This window comes from Nelumbo lutea, chromosome 1 (assembly GCF_056320005.1).
Source record: "Nelumbo lutea isolate HS-2025 chromosome 1, American lotus-T2T, whole genome shotgun sequence".
Taxonomy (NCBI): Eukaryota; Viridiplantae; Streptophyta; class Magnoliopsida; order Proteales; family Nelumbonaceae; genus Nelumbo; species Nelumbo lutea.
This window is the reverse complement of record NC_142684.1, coordinates 138,081,107-138,100,809: the sequence shown is the minus strand read 5'-3', so window position 1 is coordinate 138,100,809 and position 19,703 is coordinate 138,081,107. Positions and strand designations below refer to the sequence as shown.

General features: G+C 38.8%; 1 protein-coding gene and 1 long non-coding RNA gene across 2 annotated transcripts in view; one reads left to right on the top strand and one right to left on the bottom strand.

The window, feature by feature from the left end:
• The first annotated feature begins 221 nt into the window (after positions 1-221).
• The window catches only part of LOC148877860 (Cyclophilin-like peptidyl-prolyl cis-trans isomerase family protein), a 46,572-nt gene continuing 27,090 nt past the window's right edge, over positions 222-19,703 (top strand). Inside the window, exons 1-7 of the mRNA XM_088945410.1 lie at positions 222-608; positions 2,390-2,650; positions 2,722-2,811; positions 6,741-6,836; positions 7,313-7,420; positions 8,163-8,212; positions 13,776-13,878. Coding sequence (XP_088801536.1) covers positions 420-608; positions 2,390-2,650; positions 2,722-2,811; positions 6,741-6,836; positions 7,313-7,420; positions 8,163-8,212; positions 13,776-13,878 — 897 coding nt within the window. The 5' untranslated portion in view covers positions 222-419. The remainder of the gene's footprint in view (positions 609-2,389; positions 2,651-2,721; positions 2,812-6,740; positions 6,837-7,312; positions 7,421-8,162; positions 8,213-13,775; positions 13,879-19,703) is intronic.
• LOC148877861 (uncharacterized) lies at positions 17,289-19,108 on the bottom strand. The gene is made up of 3 exons (XR_016099377.1): positions 17,929-19,108; positions 17,737-17,800; positions 17,289-17,608 (listed from the first exon to the last, which is right to left on the bottom strand). It is a non-coding gene; the product is annotated as an uncharacterized LOC148877861 (long non-coding RNA).

Genomic DNA, 19,703 nt, shown 5'->3' with positions numbered 1-19,703 from the left:
TTTTCGCACGCGAAAAAAAAAATCACGTATAGATACCTTATCCTGCGAGAAGGAAAAGCCACGTCTTCCGAACACCCTTCCCGCCTTAGTATATATGATAGATAATAGATAATATAATAAAAACAAAAAACTTAACTGACCGGGCTAAGACATCCTTATCCTCGTGTCATTTGACTCATTTGTTTGAGTCTTATGTGGTCTGCCCAACCCATTAACAGCCCAACGAATATCCCATGGTAAACTAAGACCATGACTGGTGACTTGGTGAGCGCTAAGAGGCCGTTATTTTGTGCTGCATTGGAGGTGGTTGGGGCATTGTAGTAATTCGATTTCCCAACCACACAAAAGCGACCGTGGAGTTGTCGATAGGCTCTGGATGAGGCGCGCCAAAATCTCTGCAACGACTTAAGCCCCCTCTCATGGCGTCTCTGTTCTCCTCGATTAATTTTCACCAAAACGTACCCGTTTCTCTTGTTGCTTCTTCCTTTCGAAGACAAACTTCTCATCCAATACATTATCTGTTTCGCTTTAACCGGACTCGGGGAGTTGACACAACGAAAGCTACTCGTTCCGTAATTCGCTGCATTTCTGCGAAAAATCCTTCAGTGGTCGGTTGAATCACCATAACATTGGTTCTGCTTTCCCATTCTCTTTTCTGGAATTGATATTCGTTTAGTTTCTATTTCTAGAACAAATAATCACTCAATTACTCCTACATTGTAAGAGCCGGGACTGGATGCCTTTTTCTTTTCCTTTTTTTAATCGATAAGTTCGTTACTGTTTGTTGTGAATTGGTGAAATGGTTGCAAAATGGCGAATCCCGTTAATGTTGGTTGCGAGCTGACTGTCAATGGCTGTAACTTTTGTATCAAGTTGAAATCTGAAGCCGTCCAAAAAAGGGACAAATATGTGATTTAAATTTTATTTCATACTTATATTTTCATTCAACGAATATTTCCTCCACTGCGTCTTCTGGAATTATGCGAAGGAAATGCATCCCTTTTGAATTCAATATAGCTTCTTATGATTTCAAGTTATTATACTTCATGGATGAGAAAAATAGGAAGGTAATCTGAGTTTGATGATTGGATTTAAGATACATCGGCATGCTCTGACAGACCATACTGGCTTAACATGGTCCCTCTTGTAACCTTATCGATAGGTGTGGAGAATGAAATTGTTTCTGTTCACCTGAAATCAGATGTATCATGGTCAGGGTCTAAAAATTGCAATATTGATCCCATTTACCAATTGACGTGAACCTTTCAATTTTCTTTAGACGGTTTTGGGTTGGTTAATTCCAATCTCGTTTAAAGAACCATTCAATCAGGTGTATCATGTGTGAATGTGGCACACATCCAAGTAGGATAAAATCACCAATAAGTTTTACTCTTTAGGAATTGGATGCCTTTTACATGTCAGGGTGCAGCTAGTAATATGGAAACTATGGCAATGTTCACATACTTTTCTATCCATTAGTCAGATTTTGGAAATTGCTCGTATTGTGTTTCAGTAAATTAAGAATCAGTCATGAGCAATTAAACCAAAATATACATGTTTGTAAGATCCCTTTTATAATTTAAGAAATGTATACCTTGCCACACTACCTCTCTGTCTCATACTTCCCCCCTCCAATTATGCAAATGCAACTCACTTCTCATCTCTCTCCCATATCACTTCCTCTTTCTCACATTCATTCTCTTTCACATCAAAGTCTTTGGAAGCTAACTCATTTATATGACACTTTTTATAAGATTTCGGTGACTAACTGCTTTGACACCAAACCATGATCTTTTGGCATCCAAAGATCAAGGCTCTAGTGGAAGGATTGTGACTCATCCCCATGTTGAGATTTCAGCAAGTGGAGACTCTAAAGGGTAAGTGCTGATTTTTAGAAGACAATAAGGTCCATGGAGGTAGGTTTAGACACTTTGTAAGAGAAATTAGAGCTCTGATATCTAATGCAAAATTTCGTTGAAGTGCATCAGGAGATCTGCCAACTCACCAGTAGAAGGGCTAGCTAGACAAGGTGTAAGGTTAAGAGACATATTTTGGAACTACATGCTTTTCAAGGCATACATTGAGATGCAACAAGCACTATTCCCACAATGATGTTAAACACACTTCTTGCTTATGTCTTGTGTAGATATGCTACTTGATGTGTTGACTTTATATTCCCATCATTGTTTTGTTTTCTTACAAAAGAACATATGACCTATTTTGAATCATTGATGTGACTAGTGCTTTGTTAAATGCAATTCAGTACTCAACCTTAATTCAGTGTTAATTAATACTCATGCAAACCTGGTAATTTGCCTTGCATTTTACCTTCCATAGAACTCTTTTCTCTCAAAAACCAGTTTCTGATTCTGAATTCTTCATCATGCAGGAATTTTCAGACATCAGTAATTTGCCATCAATGTCATACATATCAACATTGTTCCATGGTGTGAAGAAACTCAAGAGCACAATTGCTGCAATTCTCATTTTTGTCCAAATCTCATCTCCACTGCCTTTGTTTGGTTACAACTCATGGTCCATTTCTCCAGCAAAAGCTGTGCTTTACTCACCAGATACGAAGGTTCCAAGAACTGGAGAGCTTGCTTTGAGAAGGGCTATTCCAGCAAATGCTAACATGAAAGCAATCCAGGTTTGTAAATTTGTTATACAATTTTTTGTGTTGCTAAATCTAATCAGTTTGCAGGATGTCTTTACCTTTAGGAATCTTTGGAGGACATCTCATACTTGCTAAGGATACCACAGAGAAAGCCTTATGGTACAATGGAGGGGAATGTCAAGAGAGCTATAAAGGTAACTGATACGGACAATAGGCTGTTTTTTTTTCTGCATTTTTTGAGTATTTTTATGGGTAGGGGTACTATAGTTGTTTTACTGGTTTTTTATTGGCGGGGAGGGGGGGGGGGGGAGGGGAATTTGGGCCATGGTGTCTTTAGTAAGCCTCTAGTCCTTATTTGTTTCCTTTCAGTTGTTTGGGTCAATGTGTCAGTCTACAGGTCAGTGTTAAGAGTTATTTGAGCCTTTTATTATACAGGGTATTTTGATATGTTGGGAAGGGGTGGCAGAACTAAGTAATACTTAAATGTATGTTTTAAATTATTTTGTTTAGTGAAGTGAATGACTGAAGATTAGTTTTTTGGGAGATCTTAGGCTTGTGTTTCTGTAGGTATTTGTTTTCTTGTTCCTTTATTCTCTCACTAATTCTCTATACGCTTTCACTGTTACTACATCGTTTTTTGATAATTGGAGAATTAATCTGTAGTAGATGGGCTGAGAATTTATTGCAATCAAATAAGTATTCAATAGATGTAGAAAGTCCTTTTTCTTTGGATTTCTATCTAGAAATACTATTCAGTCAAGATTTTGACACCTGGAATCCATTCAAAACTGCAAGTAAACTTCCCTTCCTATATTAGATTTCTAATCTCTGTTTCACCACTTTAGTTGCAACCTAGCTTTTAGTTCTATCAGTTTCTATCATTTTTCTCTTTAAAATTTGGGGGTGGTCACAAATACAGTCTATCTAAGCCAACCACCAAAAACCTTAAATCCCATCCCTAAAATTTCCCCCCACCTATTGTAGCCTTTCCACCTTTATGCATTAAATCTCAATTCTTGCAAAATTTTATTGTTTTAATCACTTTCTCTGACAATCCAGCAAAGCAGTGCCTTTCTTTGATCCTAATTTCATAGAATCAGTACCAGTCCTACATCAGTAACATTATTCTTGGACTGTTATCTCAGTTCATTTCAAATGTACCTTGCTTCAGTTAGATTTTGAAATTGGTCAATTATGTGAAACTCTAGGAATGCAGGATCCCCATCTTGGTTTTCATCATCCCCTTCTTTTCTTCCTAATTGGGAACAAGCTACCTAATATAAGCAGGAACAGACCCACATGTCAAATAAGGCAAGCTAAAACACAGTACATTTCTTGATGATTAGCGAATGGAAAAAGCTATTCAGGGAAGGCTGCTAGTCAATACGGATTTGACCTCCCTATTCCCTGTTTTTGGTTATCTGCTAGAGAGCTTGCAGATGTCCATATTTATTTGAACAGGATGTCTAAGCTCTCTCTCCTCTCTCAAAGGGTGCCTAAATATCCAAGGTCCTTTTTTTCCATATATAAACCAGCTAATGATAGGTAGTAAGTAGTTTTTGGTTTTCACAGTTGTGGGTCAGATGCCTTCAATCAGAGACATTGGGTAAGACACTTCATCTCTGTCTGAAGAGTCTCCAACTGCAAATTTCCCTAAATAAGCTAGTAGAACCTTTCCTCTTAATCCCTAAATCTTCCATGTATACCCCAAGGTCCTGGATTACCAAGGGAGCAGCCATCAAGCTACATCTTGGGTGGTAGGAGATGCACTGAGGAGACCAACACTGGTCAGCTATCTGTGTAGTGGTGGAAAAAAGTTTTCAAATTTCTACATTAGACCAGGCTCAGATCACGTCATATGTAGAGTAATTTCTAGATTAATCATAGCACAAAAGTTAGTGAGCCACTCCAATGCTGATGAGATTGATCAGAGTACCTGTATCCTGTTCCTTGTTAATACTATTGCAGTTTGAATAACCTAACTGATTTCCTTGTTAATACTAGGTAGTCCAAATGGTTTGTTGCAAGAGATTGGTTATTTAGATGTGTTATTCCTGCAATACCACATGGTACCATTTGTCTAAATCTATTCTCTAGGGCTTCTACTTTCTTGGTGCAAGTACGTGTGGTTCCCCGTATCTGCGATCACGATGAATGTATTAAACCAGAACGATAGAAACGCCTATGAAGACATGGAAGTCATCGAGGGCCTGCAATGAACCCATAAGCCATCATAGGCTTGTGATGAGCTCAAAGCCATCACGAACCTGTGATGGACTAAGGAACCACTGCACGACCGCAACAAGCCAAAGTCACTTACGACAAGACATCCAACAAATTAAGTGAATATGTCAGGTTAGCTTTGACATCATCCATGCCACGTCAATATAGGAGACCCGTAAGGGGAAGTAGTGCACGTGTATCATGAGAATCCTCGGATGAAAGGAAACTTCATCCTAGGAAGATCTTGCGTGACACATGGAGAACCCCCAGCAATGTCCTCCTAAAAACCAACACCGAATCAAAGATCCCCTTACCAAATAGGAATCAAACCCCTTTTGGTTCCTTCCCTTCAGGGACTTGGGGCCTCCCCTTATAAGAAGGGGAATAAACCGTAATCGACACACGATTCTATCTATTCTAAGACCCCTGTTTGTCTTTCACTACCTAACAAAAGCCATCCCATCTTGCCCCTTCAGATGCATAAAACATTCAACAAATAAACATTGTGGAGCAACCTGCAATACATGGGGTAGAACCACCCCTCAATGACCCTCAATGACGCAAGAGTGCATACAGAGGCCTTCAGAAGTGTTTCTTGATAGTAAGCATTATTGCCAAGAGATAGTGGGGCTGAAAATCAAATCTAGCATTGAACAAAAAGCCTACCTCTTGATAAAGTCCTTCCTATGAAGAAACAGGGGGGATAATAACAATCATACTAGAACTGACCAGTCCTAACACACAACGCGCTCCAAAACAAACACACCAGCAGCAACATTTTTCTTTTCTTCTCCCCCAAATTAAGCTCAAACTTTCAGGATCCCCACAACAGATGAACAATAGAAATAGATCCATTCATACCTCTGATATCCAGACAACATACTATCAAACGAAAGCACCAAGCCAAACACCCCAACCTGAGCCCCAACGACTATAGTCACCAAAAACCTACATGATGCCCAACCTCAAGAGATAACCGGCACTCGGACAAAACAAAACTCAGAATCACCTCTCCTCACCCCAGCCATAATGCACCAGCTGATGACAAAACATGCAATAAAAGAAGTAAAGCAAGCGCACTGGCCACAGGAATGCTTATTGATAAGAATACTATTACTAATAAACATGGGGGCTAATTGTAAGTACATGTGGTTCCCCATGTCTGTGATCACGATGAAGGTATTAAACCAGAACGACAGAAACACCTATGATGACATGGAAGTCATCGAGGGCCTACGATGAACCCATAACCCATCACATGCTTGCGATGAGCTTAAAGCCATCATGGACCTGCAATGGACTAAGGAACCACCGTGCAACCGCAGCAAGCCAATGTCACTCATGATAAGACATCAAACAAATTAAGTGAATACGTCAAATTAGCTCTGACGTCATCTGTGCCATGTCAATACAGGAGACTCGTAAGGGGAAGTAGCACACGTGTATCATGAGAATCCTTGGACGAAAGGAAACTTCGTCCTAGGAAGATCTTGCGCGACATGTGGCAAACCCCCAACAGTGAACTCCTGACAACCGACACCGAATCAAAGATCTCCTTTCCAAATAGGAATCAAACCCCCTTTGGCTCCTTCCCTTCAAGGCCTCAAGGTCTCCCCTTATAAAAAGGGGAATAGACCGTGATCGGCACATGATTCTATCTATTTTGAGACCCCTATTTGTCTTCACTACCTAATAACCTTCGGCCTTTCTTCGTCCTTCAAGGAGACCACCACGCTTAGCCTTACCACCCCACTTACACTTGGGGTTCCTATCCTATCTATGTTCCTTTTTGTGTTCAGGATATGTCTAGTTTAGCATAGGTATGTAGCTTGTGTATAGATTATTTTATGATACCATCTAATTTTATTTATTTATTTACTTATCCATATTTTTCTTTCAGATTGCAATGGATGAGAAAGAATCCATCTTGGGTAGTATACCTGAAGATCTTAAGGAGAAGGGTTCCATGCTGCATGCTTCTCTTATAGATGGGAAGGTAAAATGGCAAAATTTTTTTCCATCAGTAACTTTTGTTTTCAGTGCAAGGCCAGGGATGAAGATATCCTCCTCTCCTTGTTTCTAAACCATTTTATGTAAATGTTATATATGCTCTAGTTTCTTGGGCTTTTAGAAACTTCCTTTCAAATCAGTGTCTCAAATTCCAAAGCTTTTTTTTGGGCAATGTTGTTAAAGAATTGGAGTTTGGACTTAGAAGCTTTAAAAATGAAGAAGAGAAAAAGTTTTTATGGTTGACTTGGTCCACCATGGTATATCATCTTGCAAGAGCACAACTGGTTTGAGCCTTATCATTTTACTTTTTGTTATTTTTTTATCAGCTACGTTAACATCTATTTGATCAGTAGTTCCCGGCGATAGGTTTTTAAATGCATTGTATAATTCTTCTGTTTGATAAAAGACAATTGCTCCAAGTGCCTGTAGAATTTACAGGACATATTTAATTTAATTTTCCAGGGCAGGTTGCAGAGCCTTCTGGCATCAATCAAAGATAATGACCCAGATAGAGTATCTGTAGATCTTGCATCATCATTGGATACTGTTGCAGAGTTGGAATTATTACAAGTAATATTTACTATCCATGGTGTGTTTTTTTCCCAAATAAGCTAGTTAATCCATAACAGGAAATTTGTATTTCGGCAACCAATGACAGTATTTGGACCTATGATGTTGATGTCTAATGGTTTCTCCATGTTCTCCTGAATGTGTTGTTACTTTGTAGTGGAAAACTAGAAATGTTTATGATTATTGTTGTTAGTGTTTATTAACCTTGTTATTTAAAGGAGAAATTTGGGCACAGTTATTTTGAGCTAACCTAAATTCTTAATGGGTCTTGGCTCGGTTTAGGAGCCCCTAATTATTTGTTCTGCATTTTTAATTATACTTATGGTTATCTATTAAAAAAAAGGAGTAATTGGTCACATCATGATTTTGATAGGAGAGAAAACTGGAAGGACAAAACATATTATCGTTTTCAATTATCAAAAGGAGTGATTTTGTCTTTTAAAATATCTACCATTTTTGGGTAATAATTAAGGGTGTGGCCCTTTGTAGAAATGGGATGTGCTCAAATGACAGCCTCTAAACATTAGTAAAAAATTACATGTTTTGTAAGACAAATGACTCCTATATGTTGATTTTTATCATTATAAACATCGGTTTCTTTGTCTTTTCACCAAGGATGTACTTGGTTTATCAAAAATGGTATATGTCTATATTAGTCTTCCTTATTTATTTGGCTACCTGATTCATGATAGTAATAAGATGTAAATATGTGAAACTTCTCAACAGTTCCATTCTTGAACAGGCTCCAGGTTTGTCATTTTTGTTGCCCGAGCAATACTTAAAATACCCAAGGTATAGATTGTGAATACCAAACATTTCATTCATATATCTTTTTTGGGTTACAGATTTGCATGCATATATACATGCATACATGCATACATACATATATGTATATATTGTTAATATGTGATCTTGCACCCCTACATCTGACAAAAGAGCTAACTTAGCAATGCTAGTGAATCACATTAGTATCTTTTGCTGTATTAATCAACAAAAGATATCATATGAATAAATTCTATGGTATTGTTTTGTTTCATTCTCACCTAGTAAAGCTAGCTTGTGTATGACGATTAACAATTAGCTAGTCCGTTTTTAGGGACTCTGTGGCCCTTTCAGGGGGCAAATATAGATGTAGTTCAGTTAAATGAAGCCTAGGTATACTAAGAAGAAATTTTAGAACAACTAGTAATATGGTTGAAGTGTAAAACTATATATTAGGTTTTAAATCTTATAATAATAGAGTGCATTGATGGAATATTGATTTCATTTTCATTTATAGTTACTACTTTGAATTCCAAAACTGCTGAATAAAGTTACATATTCTTTGATCCTGACATTTTATAGAGAAAATGAAAGTTACATATTCCAAAACTGGAAGATTATATTCAGTTTATTCTTCTTTTGATAAACATTGATAAATGAATTATATAGAGAAAATATGTGCTAGACATAACTCAAGAGCAGAAGAAATCCAAAATCGTAAATGGCTCTAGAATATGATGGAATAGCATGCATGCATAGATCCCCTTCTAATCCAAGCATAGCTGGAGTACCACCAATCAACCACATATCTTTGCATGTGCAGAATATTCATGGACAATGCAAGGATTGGATCCTCCTTTGTGACATGGAAAAATTTTTCATGCCCCCAATCACCCACATTTGCCATTTGATTGCTTGAATCATTCTTCATTCTTCATCCTTCATCTCTAGCAAAAGTATCATGGGATGTTTCATGAATCATGGACTAGTAACAATATTATTCACTTCTGATCTGCCTCTCCTATAACCCCTAGATAAGAGAAATCAAACCACCTTTTCAGAGTAGGAAGACTATGTGCAAATACTATCTGCCATGCTTCTAATCATGACAGAAATGGAATTACATTTGTCCTTGAATATAAATCTTGTTTCCCTTAGCACACCAGAGTTCTGGATGCTGCAGGGCCTCAAAGGAATGGATTTTGCTTTTTTTTTTTTGGGAGGGTGGTGGTGGTCAATGGAAGTGTATATGTATATGCCCCTATAGTAACTCTTTTTTTGGTAAGCCTCTTATAATAACTCTAGTAGGGTCATGCATCACACTAGGAGAAGAAAGGATAACATAGCCCCACAATAGAGTTTCCTGGAATATCTTCTAGAGAAGGAAAGTCAAACTTGTTCTAAGAAGTTAAAGACTTCTCAGTTAAAGCAACAACATTCTTCTTTTAACTTGAAGCAACTAAATAACATTAACTTGGATAGAATCAATTGATCACTTGATGAAAAAATAACCTCGAAATTATTTCATGAGGAAGTCACTTGGTTAGCAGATAACCTGTTTTATTATATTAAGTTTCTAATCTCCTTATAACCAAACATATAAGATGCAATAAATAAAGAAAGATTCAACAAGACTAGAGATTGAATAATTCAAATATTCAAACTACAAAGGATAGGATCAGTAATGAAGCCATCTGTAGAAACCTAGGAGTAGCTCCAATAAGTGATAAAATGAGAGATAGTAGACTAAGATGGTTTGGTCACGTGCATAGAAGACCACCGACAGCTCCAGTTAGAAGAAGAGATTTGTTACAAGTGGAAGGGCGTAGAAGAGCTAGGGGTAGACCGAAAAGGACATGGGTAGAAGTAGTAAAATGATTCAAGCACTAATATTTAACGGTGGATATGGCTTTAAATAGAACGGATTGGTGAAGTAGGATTCTTGTAGCCGACCCCACATAGTTGGAATAAGGCATGGATGATGATGATGACGACTCAACAAAAGAGGGGGAAAAAAAATAAACAAAAATAATGTCCCAACTAATCTAGGAAATGGTGTCAAGATTTATGAGAAATTGAAACTCAAAAATGTACACCTCTTCAAACTCCATTGCCTCCTTTGAGGATGGAGTACCTCATGGGCCTTGTATTTTGCTAGCTAAGTGATTTATAACCTGCTGATCCCAACTTTCATTGGGCTAGATGCCTAGATCCTTCATCATTGTACGAGACAAGGTTTACCCCAAGATCCTTGTCCTTCCTTTTCACCTCCTCATGCACCTATATGCAATAATATTTGCATTGTCAAGATTTCATTTAGTTAAGTAGGATTTTGTTTGCAGGGCTGGGTTTTAGAAGAATAAGGGCAACAAATAAAGTGTTGCTTAGATGGCTGGAGAATTGGTAATGAAAGAGTGCTCTTTGGAGGAGGTAGTTGCATACAAGTATTGGGTTGCTAGGTTTTATTGAGATTCTAGAGAGGTTATATCCACAAAAAGAATTGGTGTTTTCAAGGGCATCATACAATTTCAACAGGCATTATGTTTTCAACAGTCACGAAGGAGATGTGAGGCATCTTTTTATTTCTTGCAGTTTTGCCAAATTTGTATGAGGTTTTTCTTTTCATTATTTGGAGAACATAGGTGGCAGCTGAGGCATCCTAATGAGATTTTTCTTTATGGCCTGCTATAACAGGAAGCAGGAAAGGCAAAGATATTTTGGAACTGTATTCCTTTTGCACTTGGTTGGAATATTTGGAAGGAGAGGAATAAAAAAAATGAGGGGAAACAAAAGGGCTATGCAAGCCTTAGTTTGGAAATGGAAACTTTGATTTTTGACTGGATTATAGTGCATCCAGACTTTGTTAATGTTCTGAGTGCTAGTTTTGGATTGTGATTTTGTGATTTTGGTCTACATTAGAGATGTTAGTGCAGTCTATATAATTGGTCATGTTTGTTGGTGTTTTATTTTATGTTCTTGATGTTATAGTTTGGTTTTGGGTGTTACTCATTTCCCCTTCCAAACTATATGTTTTTGTCTCATAATGGATAAGAATGTGCTTTCAGATGGCTCCCTTCTATCCAATTACATGGTGCACAGAGGATGGATTCCTTAGTGGTCTCTTCAAATAAGGGGATGTAAAAAAAATTCCATAACCATTTGTGATACAGTGAGTTCATACTCAAAGGATGCAAAGAGACCTAAAAAAATTAAAAACGTATTTGGTTGAAGAAGCTGGACTGTATACTATAAAGTCATCTAAAAGACAAAAGTCTATTTTTTTTGTTTCAGTTCTTTTCACTAACAAGAGTGATAATTTCTCCTGGGTTCTAATAGGTGTTTATGGTCTTTATTCACCTGCTAGAAGAAGTATCTTTTGGGAGGAATTGGAATCAATTGGCACCAATGTTATACTTTCTTGGTGCACTGGGGGTAGTTTTAACATCAACAGGTGCGTGCATAGAAAATCTTCAAGTGGCAGAGCAACCAGAAGTATGAGATTTTTCTTCATTCATAAATTGGTTTCAGCTTCGGGACCTTCCCCTTCAAATGATCATTATACTTGGTCAAACATGCAGGAGAACATTGTTACTAGCAGGACTGATAAGTTTCTTATTTCAGAAGATTGGGAAGTGCAATATCTGATGACCGATCAACAGGTTGGTTTGAGATGTACCTCAGACCACTAGCTGGTGCTGTTGTAAATGGAGATAGTGAAGATGGGCAGGCATCCATTTAGATTGGAGAATTCCTGGATATTTCACAAGACTTTTGAAGGGAAGTAACCAAGTTGTAGCAGGAATTCAATATGGAGGGATGGGCTGAGTTTAGGTTTATGTAGAAATTGAAGTATCTAAAAAGAAGCTGAAGAGCTGGAGCAAGGGGAATTTCAGACCGGTTGAGGGGGAAAAGAAAACCCTGAATTTAGAATTTGATAAGCTGGATGAGGAGGAGCAGTTTGCAGGACTAAGTGAAGAAGGAACTGGGAGAAGCTAACTTTAAGGAAAGAAATGTACTGGAGACAATGCTTTGAGGGTTACTTGGCTTAGGGAAGGCAACATCAGCGCCACCTTCTTTCATAGATATGCTTTGGGCAGATGCAAGAAGAACTTTATTGGTAAGTTAAGAGTCAGGAACCGGGAGATTACAGACCAATTGGAAATTGCAGAGGCAATACTGAATTATTATGAGGACCTTTTCTCTTCGCAAGAAAGTTGGCAGCCAGAGCTAGTTAGTTGGGATGGACCTACCCTAACAGAGGAGAAAAATAGGTGGCTTGAGAGGGTCTTTGAGAAGTCAGAAGTGAAGGAGGCGGTGCTTGGTTTAAATGGTTATAGGCACCCGGACCTGATGGATTCCCTACTTTTCTTTCAGGTCTGCTGGGATATAATTAAAGGGGACATCATGGATGTGTTTGATGATTTCTTCCATTCCACCATCAACAAAAGCACTAAATTCACCTTCATCTCATTAATTCCAAAGAAGAATGGGGGCAGTAGAGGTAAAAGATTTCAGACCTTATTAGTCTTACTGGAAGCTTGTTTGTACAAGCTGAAAGGCTCAAGGAAGTAATTGGGAGTGGGCGGGGGAGGGGGGGGGTGTTGTGGCCTCTAATCAGTGTGCTTTCTTCAAGGTAGGAAGATAATTGGTGTTGTTATCATTGCCAACGAATGTGTAGGAGATAGAAGATCTCAAGGAAAAGAGGAGGTGGTATTCAAACTTGATTTAGAGAAGGCCTTTGATAGGGTGGATTGGCACTGCTTAGCTTTTATGGTGATTGAAAGGGTGGTGACAGATGGGTGAAGATGGGATATATCAAACACCCTTGGTTATCCATCTTAGTTAATGGCAAACCGAAAGGCTATTTTAGAGCTGCTCAGAGAATCGGGCAAAACTTCCCTTTTTCCCCTTTTCTCTTCTCCTTGGATGTTAATGTGTTGAGTCTCTTCATTGGGAAGGCTGTTAGCAGACAGTTTCTGAAAGGCTTTGAAGTAGGGAGGGAGAGGGTATGCATTTCTCATCTCAGTCTGCAGATGATACTGTTCTTCTTCTTGATGTAGATGAACATCTCAAGAGAGTTGTTTTGGTATCGTGGAGCTTCAATTTTCTAGTGAAATTTTTAAGTTTTCCAATTTTGATGTTTATTTTAAGCAATTTCTATGATCTTAAAGAACAAAAATATGAATATGACAATTTCATGTTGAATTTGAACAAAGGAGAGCCTGATAACTTTGTTTGTTGCCTTGGTAAAATCTTGGATGACAAGAATTAAAACATGAGTTTGAGTCAGAAAAAAAAATGCCAAAGGTTAGTTCCATGCCCAGTCCACCCTTCCCAAGATCCCAAGTCAGGACTACCAACATTGGGGTAATATTTTAAAGCTCAGTATATCTATATCTATGTCTATGTCAATCTATCAATCTATCAGTATGTGTATATGTATTTTACTATATATAATATCTCTCTCTTTCTATCTATTCAGATGTATTACGTATCCTCTAAATGCTTCTGCAATGATTCTTATCAGCATGTATTGCTGGATCATAGAGCACTTACACAACTCAAATAGAAATTGTTTCCATATATTTTTTAGGCTCACTGGGAGAGGAACTGTAGAGTTCACAATTGAGAAGGGAGATGGTACAACTTTTTCTCCTGCTTCTGGTGGTGAACCAAGAAAATCTGCTATAATACAGGTTTGCTTAAGTTCATATTATTCAGAGAAAGAAATATATCTTGTAAGCATCTGTAACTTTATATGCTTTTTCAGACATCAACATAATTTACCTCCAAAGAATTATTAATAATTGATTTATGTTGACAGCTGAGAAAAGCTTGTCTTGCATAACCTCATGTTAATCGTTGATTCCCATCATCTGGTCGTACTTATGCAATTGTAATTAAAATATCTTTTTATGTGGCTCACTAGAACTTTTCATCATAGATAATGATTAGGCACATCTTGTTTTTGATAAAGAGGGAATACCCCTAACCATTGGTCAAAGATACATGATTAAGAAAGGCCACCCCCATGTTTTGACTTTTATCACTATCAGCATTAGTTTCTGAAAGCTGAAATGTTGTAGTCGAAGTAGTAAAAGAGAGGAGACCAGGAGGTGCTGAGAATGTCGAACTGTTCTCTCCAGTCGACAATACTGTTATTTATATTATATTACAATACAATGTTATAGGAAATGTCTGGAATGCCCCTGATTAGTGATGGGACACCCAAACTACTTGAAACAACAAATAAACTTAGGCCCATAAACACAGGCCCAGTACAAAACAACTTAAAACATAAATACAGACTAATAAGAACCCTTATCAGCCGAACCATCAATAAATAAAACCCTTCAACCTAACACTCCCCCTCAAGCTAAGCATGGATGTCCATCATGTATAACTTGTTAAGGTCATTGAATTTTGCTACAACCAACCCTTTAGCCAGTACATCTGCAATTTGCATCTCAGATGGAGTATAAGGAATGCAGAGTTCTCCCGAGACTATTCTCTCCCTAACAAAATGTTGATCAATCTCAATATGTTTTGTCCTATCATGTTGCACAGGGTTATTTGCAATGTTGATGGCCGCCTTGTTGTCACAATATAGTCTGAGAGGACCCTCAGTTTTAATGCCAAGCTCATTTAGAAGAGTCCTGAGCCATAGGAGTTCAACAACCTCGTGAGCCATAGCTTGATATTCAGCTTCCGCACTTGATCTAGCAACAACATTCTGCTTCAACAACATTCTGCTTCTTATTGTGCCATGTAACCGGGTTCCCTCCCACAAATGTACAATACCCTGAGGTTGATTTTCTGTCCCCAACAAAACCAACCCAATCTGCATCAGTATAAGCTTCAATATCAATTTTATTGTTTTTCTTGAATAGAATTCCCTTTCTTGGGCAAGTCTTCAAGTACCTGAGAATCCTTTCAACTACTTTCATATGAGGGATCTTTGGAGAGTGTATGAACTGACTAACAACATGCACAACATAAGCAATGTCTGGTCGAGTGAGAGATGAATATATCGGCTTCCCTACCAACTTTTAGTATCTCTCTCTGTCACAGTAGTCCTCTCTTACTGATTCCTGTAGGCCATGATTCTGTTCTATCGGAGTATCTGCTGGTCTACACCCTATCATGCCTGTCTCCTCAAGGAAGTCAAGAACATAAACAATGAGTGCTTCAGTCTTTCGATCTCATCCAAGTCATTCCCGGTAATCACCATATCATCCACATAAACAATGAGTGCTGTAAGGTTTCTATCCTGTCTCTTTATGAATAAGGTATGGTCTGCACCACTCTGAATGTACCCTACTTTCTTCATGGCCCCACAAAGCCTCTCAAACCATGCACGAGGAGACTGCTTCAAACCATATAATGCTTTCCTTAGTTTACACACCTTTCTATCAAAGTCATAGCCTGGTGGAGGTTCCATAAATACCTCTTCATGAAGGTCACCATTTAGGAAGGCATTCTTCACATCCAACTGATGAAGTTCCCATGAAAAATTTGTTGCCAATGACAATAGAACTCAAATTGTGTTGAGCTTTGCTACTGGGGCAAAGGTTTCTTTGTAGTCAATCCCTTCTTTCTGAGTAAACCCCTTTGCCACAAGCCTGGCCTTGTACCTTTCAATGGACCCGTCCTCCTTATGCTTTATAGTAAACACCCATTTGCACCCAATAGTACTCTTCTCCTTTGGCAGATCCACTAATTCCCAAGTTCTTGCTTTCATTAGTCTTTCATTTCTTTATTCATAACTTCTTTCCACCTTGGATCAGACACGGCCTCTAAGTACCTAAAAGGAACATGTACAGAGGAAAGAGAAGACACAAAGGAGTGATAGGCTGCAGATAAATGCGAGTAAGAAACAAAATCAGCAATGGGATGCAGGGTGGTACAAGAATGGATAGGTTTACGAAGACTAATAGGAAGATCCAAATAAGAAGTATGAGTGTTGGAATTACCTTGGATTGTAGAGACAGATTGATCCGAATCCAACTGGTTGCTGTCATGAGTTTGATGGCCATTTTTCCGTCTGTTGTAGGTGATTTGTATCTCTTTCTATTGCCTACTGGAGCCTTCAAGGACATCTACAGTATCAGGAGAGGTAATCGACACAGTGGGAGCCTCAGCCTCACTAGGTTGACCCGAGATGCCACAACTAGGAGTAAAGGATGAGGATGGAAGGCCCAAGGTAGATAGGGGAGCAAAAAAAGAGGGAGAATGAAATTCCTCTTCCATCCCACTAGTCTCCCCCTGAAGAGGATTATGAGAAGATTGAAAATAGGATTGAGACTCAAAGAAGACCACATCTCTGGTGATATACTTTCTTTTGGATACAGGATCATAACACTTGTAACCCTTTTGTGTAGAAGAATACCCAAAAAATATCCCTTTTGTAGCCCGAGGATCCAATTTGGTCTTCTTTGGATCCTTCACATGTATGAAACACATCTCTGGTGACATACTTTCTTTTGGATACAGGATCATAACACTTGTAACCCTTTTGTGTAGGAGAATACCCAAAAAATATCCCTTTTGTAGCCCGAGGATCTAATTTGATCTTCTTTGGATCCTTCACATGTATGAAACATATACAACCAAAGACCCGTGGAGGAAGAGGGAAGTCTGGAAGAGTAGGGCATAGAACAGAAAAATGGGTTTTCATACCCAACACCTTAGATGGCATTCGATTTATCAGATATGGTGCAGTAAGTACATCTTGAGACCAATATTGCTTGGGAACCTTGTGTTAGAATAGTAGGGCTCGAGCTGTCTCCAATAGATGTCTATTCTTGCGCTCAATAACCCTATTCTACTGGGGGTATTAACACATGATGATTGATGTAACATGCCAACATCTTCCATGAATGAGTTCAAGGATTTTTCAAAATATTCAACAGCATTATCTGATCGGAATTGCTTAATTTTCTTATCAAATTATGTTTCAACCATTTTGCAAAATGCCATAGTTATCTGTGGCACTTCATCTCGTCCATTTAACAGGTAGATCCATGTGCATCGAGAGTAGTGGTCAATAAAACTGATAAAGTAATGAAAGCCATCAATAGAAACAATTGGTGAAGGGCCCCAGACATCAGAATGAACCAAATCAAAAGGAGCTCGAATTTCATTACTGAAAATTGGATAAACAGTTCTACATTGTTTTGACATCTGACATACATCACAGACTAAACTCTGACTTAAAATGCCCTTAAACAATTCGGAAAACATTTCTAATGAAGAGGAAGGTAAATGACCTAGCCTAGCATGCCACAGATACAACCTAGCTATTGACTCCACACTCTCCAGACTTCTAATAGCAGATGCTTGTAAAGCTGAGCGGATGTCTGTATCAAAATAGTAGAGGCCTCCATACTCATGGCCGCTCCCAATCATTCTCCTCGTCAATCTGTTCTGAAAGACACAATGATTAGGAAAAAATGTTATATTACAGTTCACATTTTTTGTAAGTTTTGAAACAGACAAAAGATTTGAGGTAAGACTGGGAACATGTAGGACTGATTTAAGAGAAAGGTCCTTACATAGGTCAACCATCCATTTTCCAAAGATGGTGGAAAAAGACCCGTCAGCAACTCTCATCTTATCCTGATCAGACAACAGTTGATATGAAGAGAATAAGGAGGACATATGTGTCATGTGGCCAGTTGCACTAGAATCAATAACCCAAGAAGTAGAGTCAATAAAACTAGTTGCACTAAAGGCAAAGACTGTACCTGATCTGGCAAGAGAGGAATAAGCAAAAGAATTACTCCTTAGACGGGCTAAAGCCCGGCTAAGGACCTCTACCTCACTAGCAGTGAAGCCCAAGGCACCGGCTCCAAAGGAATCAACAACCTGGCCCAAGGTGTGGATACTCTGTGAGTTGTCACCATTATTACTAGTGACAAGGTTCCCACTTGCCGCATGGCCCTTCTGTTGCTTCTTGTCCTTTCTTAATGAGTGCACTTAAGATGCTTCTTTTCTGGATGTCTGTTGCCCTTAGTAGAAACCAGGGCTGAATGATCTCCAAGTTGTTCAATAGGTTGAATCAGAGAGTTAACTTGCATCTCCTTTCGCCTCACTTCTTCATTTCTTACCAAATAATAAATATGGTGTAATTCGGGCAGTTCATCTCTCCCTAGAATTTGTGACCTTATGCCTTCATACACTGGGTCCAGGCCAGCCAAGAACTTAAAGACTCTGCTCTCTTCAACTTGCTTATCACGTCTTTCTTTGTCCCTGGCATTTTCCTAATCCAAGATCAAGTGCTGGTCAAGTTCTTCCCAAAGTCCTTCCAGAGTTGCAAAGTATGTTGCAACTATCATACCCCCTTGCCTTAAGGCAACAATGTTTTGATTCAATCTGTAGATTCTAGCATTATTTTTCTTCTGTCCATAGGTTCTAGTCACCTTTTCCCAAATCTTGGCTATTGTGGGAAAGTGTTGAACAGTCCTGACAACTTGTGGAGTCATAGAGGCAAGCAACTAGAACATAACTGTGGCATTCTCCTTGCGCCACACTGCATACTCCGCATTGCCAACTTCAGGTTCCTTCTTACTCCCATCTAAGTAGCCTGTGAGATCACGGGAAGTAATAAAAAGCATTGTAGAAACTGACCACTCCCTGAAGTTGTATTCATCCAGCAGCACACTTGTAATCTGCAAGCTGTGCAGATTCGGATTTTCCAGATTGGAAGACCTCTCACCAGGTCTGTTATCTCTAGAAGAGACTTCTCCAGATATTGAAGACATCTTGGCTGCGGACACTATGTAGATGATACTGTTTGAGGCTAGCCGAAGTGATAAAAGTGCTGAAAAGAAATTAGTTGCAGTATTGAAGAAGGTTCTGACAGCCCACAACACTGCTTCAGACTTGCCGAGCCTGACACAACCCTGAAGTAGTCGAGACTGCACTATGCTGACTTGGTTACAGCAGCAAATAGGGTGTATTGTGAGGTGGAAACCGACCTGAAACTGAGAGCTTACACCACTGCACCATGCTGACTTCTCTTTGGGCTTCGATTACTGCAATTGTAGAGAGTATTTCTCCCCCTACGGCCAATAGGACTGCTAAAATCAGTCATCAAACTAGGTCTGTCCTGTACAGACCTCTCTTAGCAGCCGGATGGCTACTAACTACTAGAAACAGTCTAGTAGGACATCCACTTCTGGGTCTTACTTCCCTTGCGCCCTACAACCAAGGGAAACCCTAGGTTCGAACCTTGTAGTGTTCTCCTGTAACCCTAGGGTTTCACTGCAGCAACCAAGATAAAACAAAGAAAGAAAGACAGCAAGAGAGGAGATGGCGTCGACTACACCAGGAAAGTGCTCAATGCTCTGATACCATGAAACCTGAAATGCTGTAGTCGAAGTAGCAGAAGAGAGGAGGCCAAGAGGTGCTGAGAATGTTGAACTGTTCTCTCTAGTCGACAGTACTGTTATTTATATTATATTACAATACAATGTTACAGGAAATGTTTGGAATGCCCTTGATTAGTGATGGGACACCC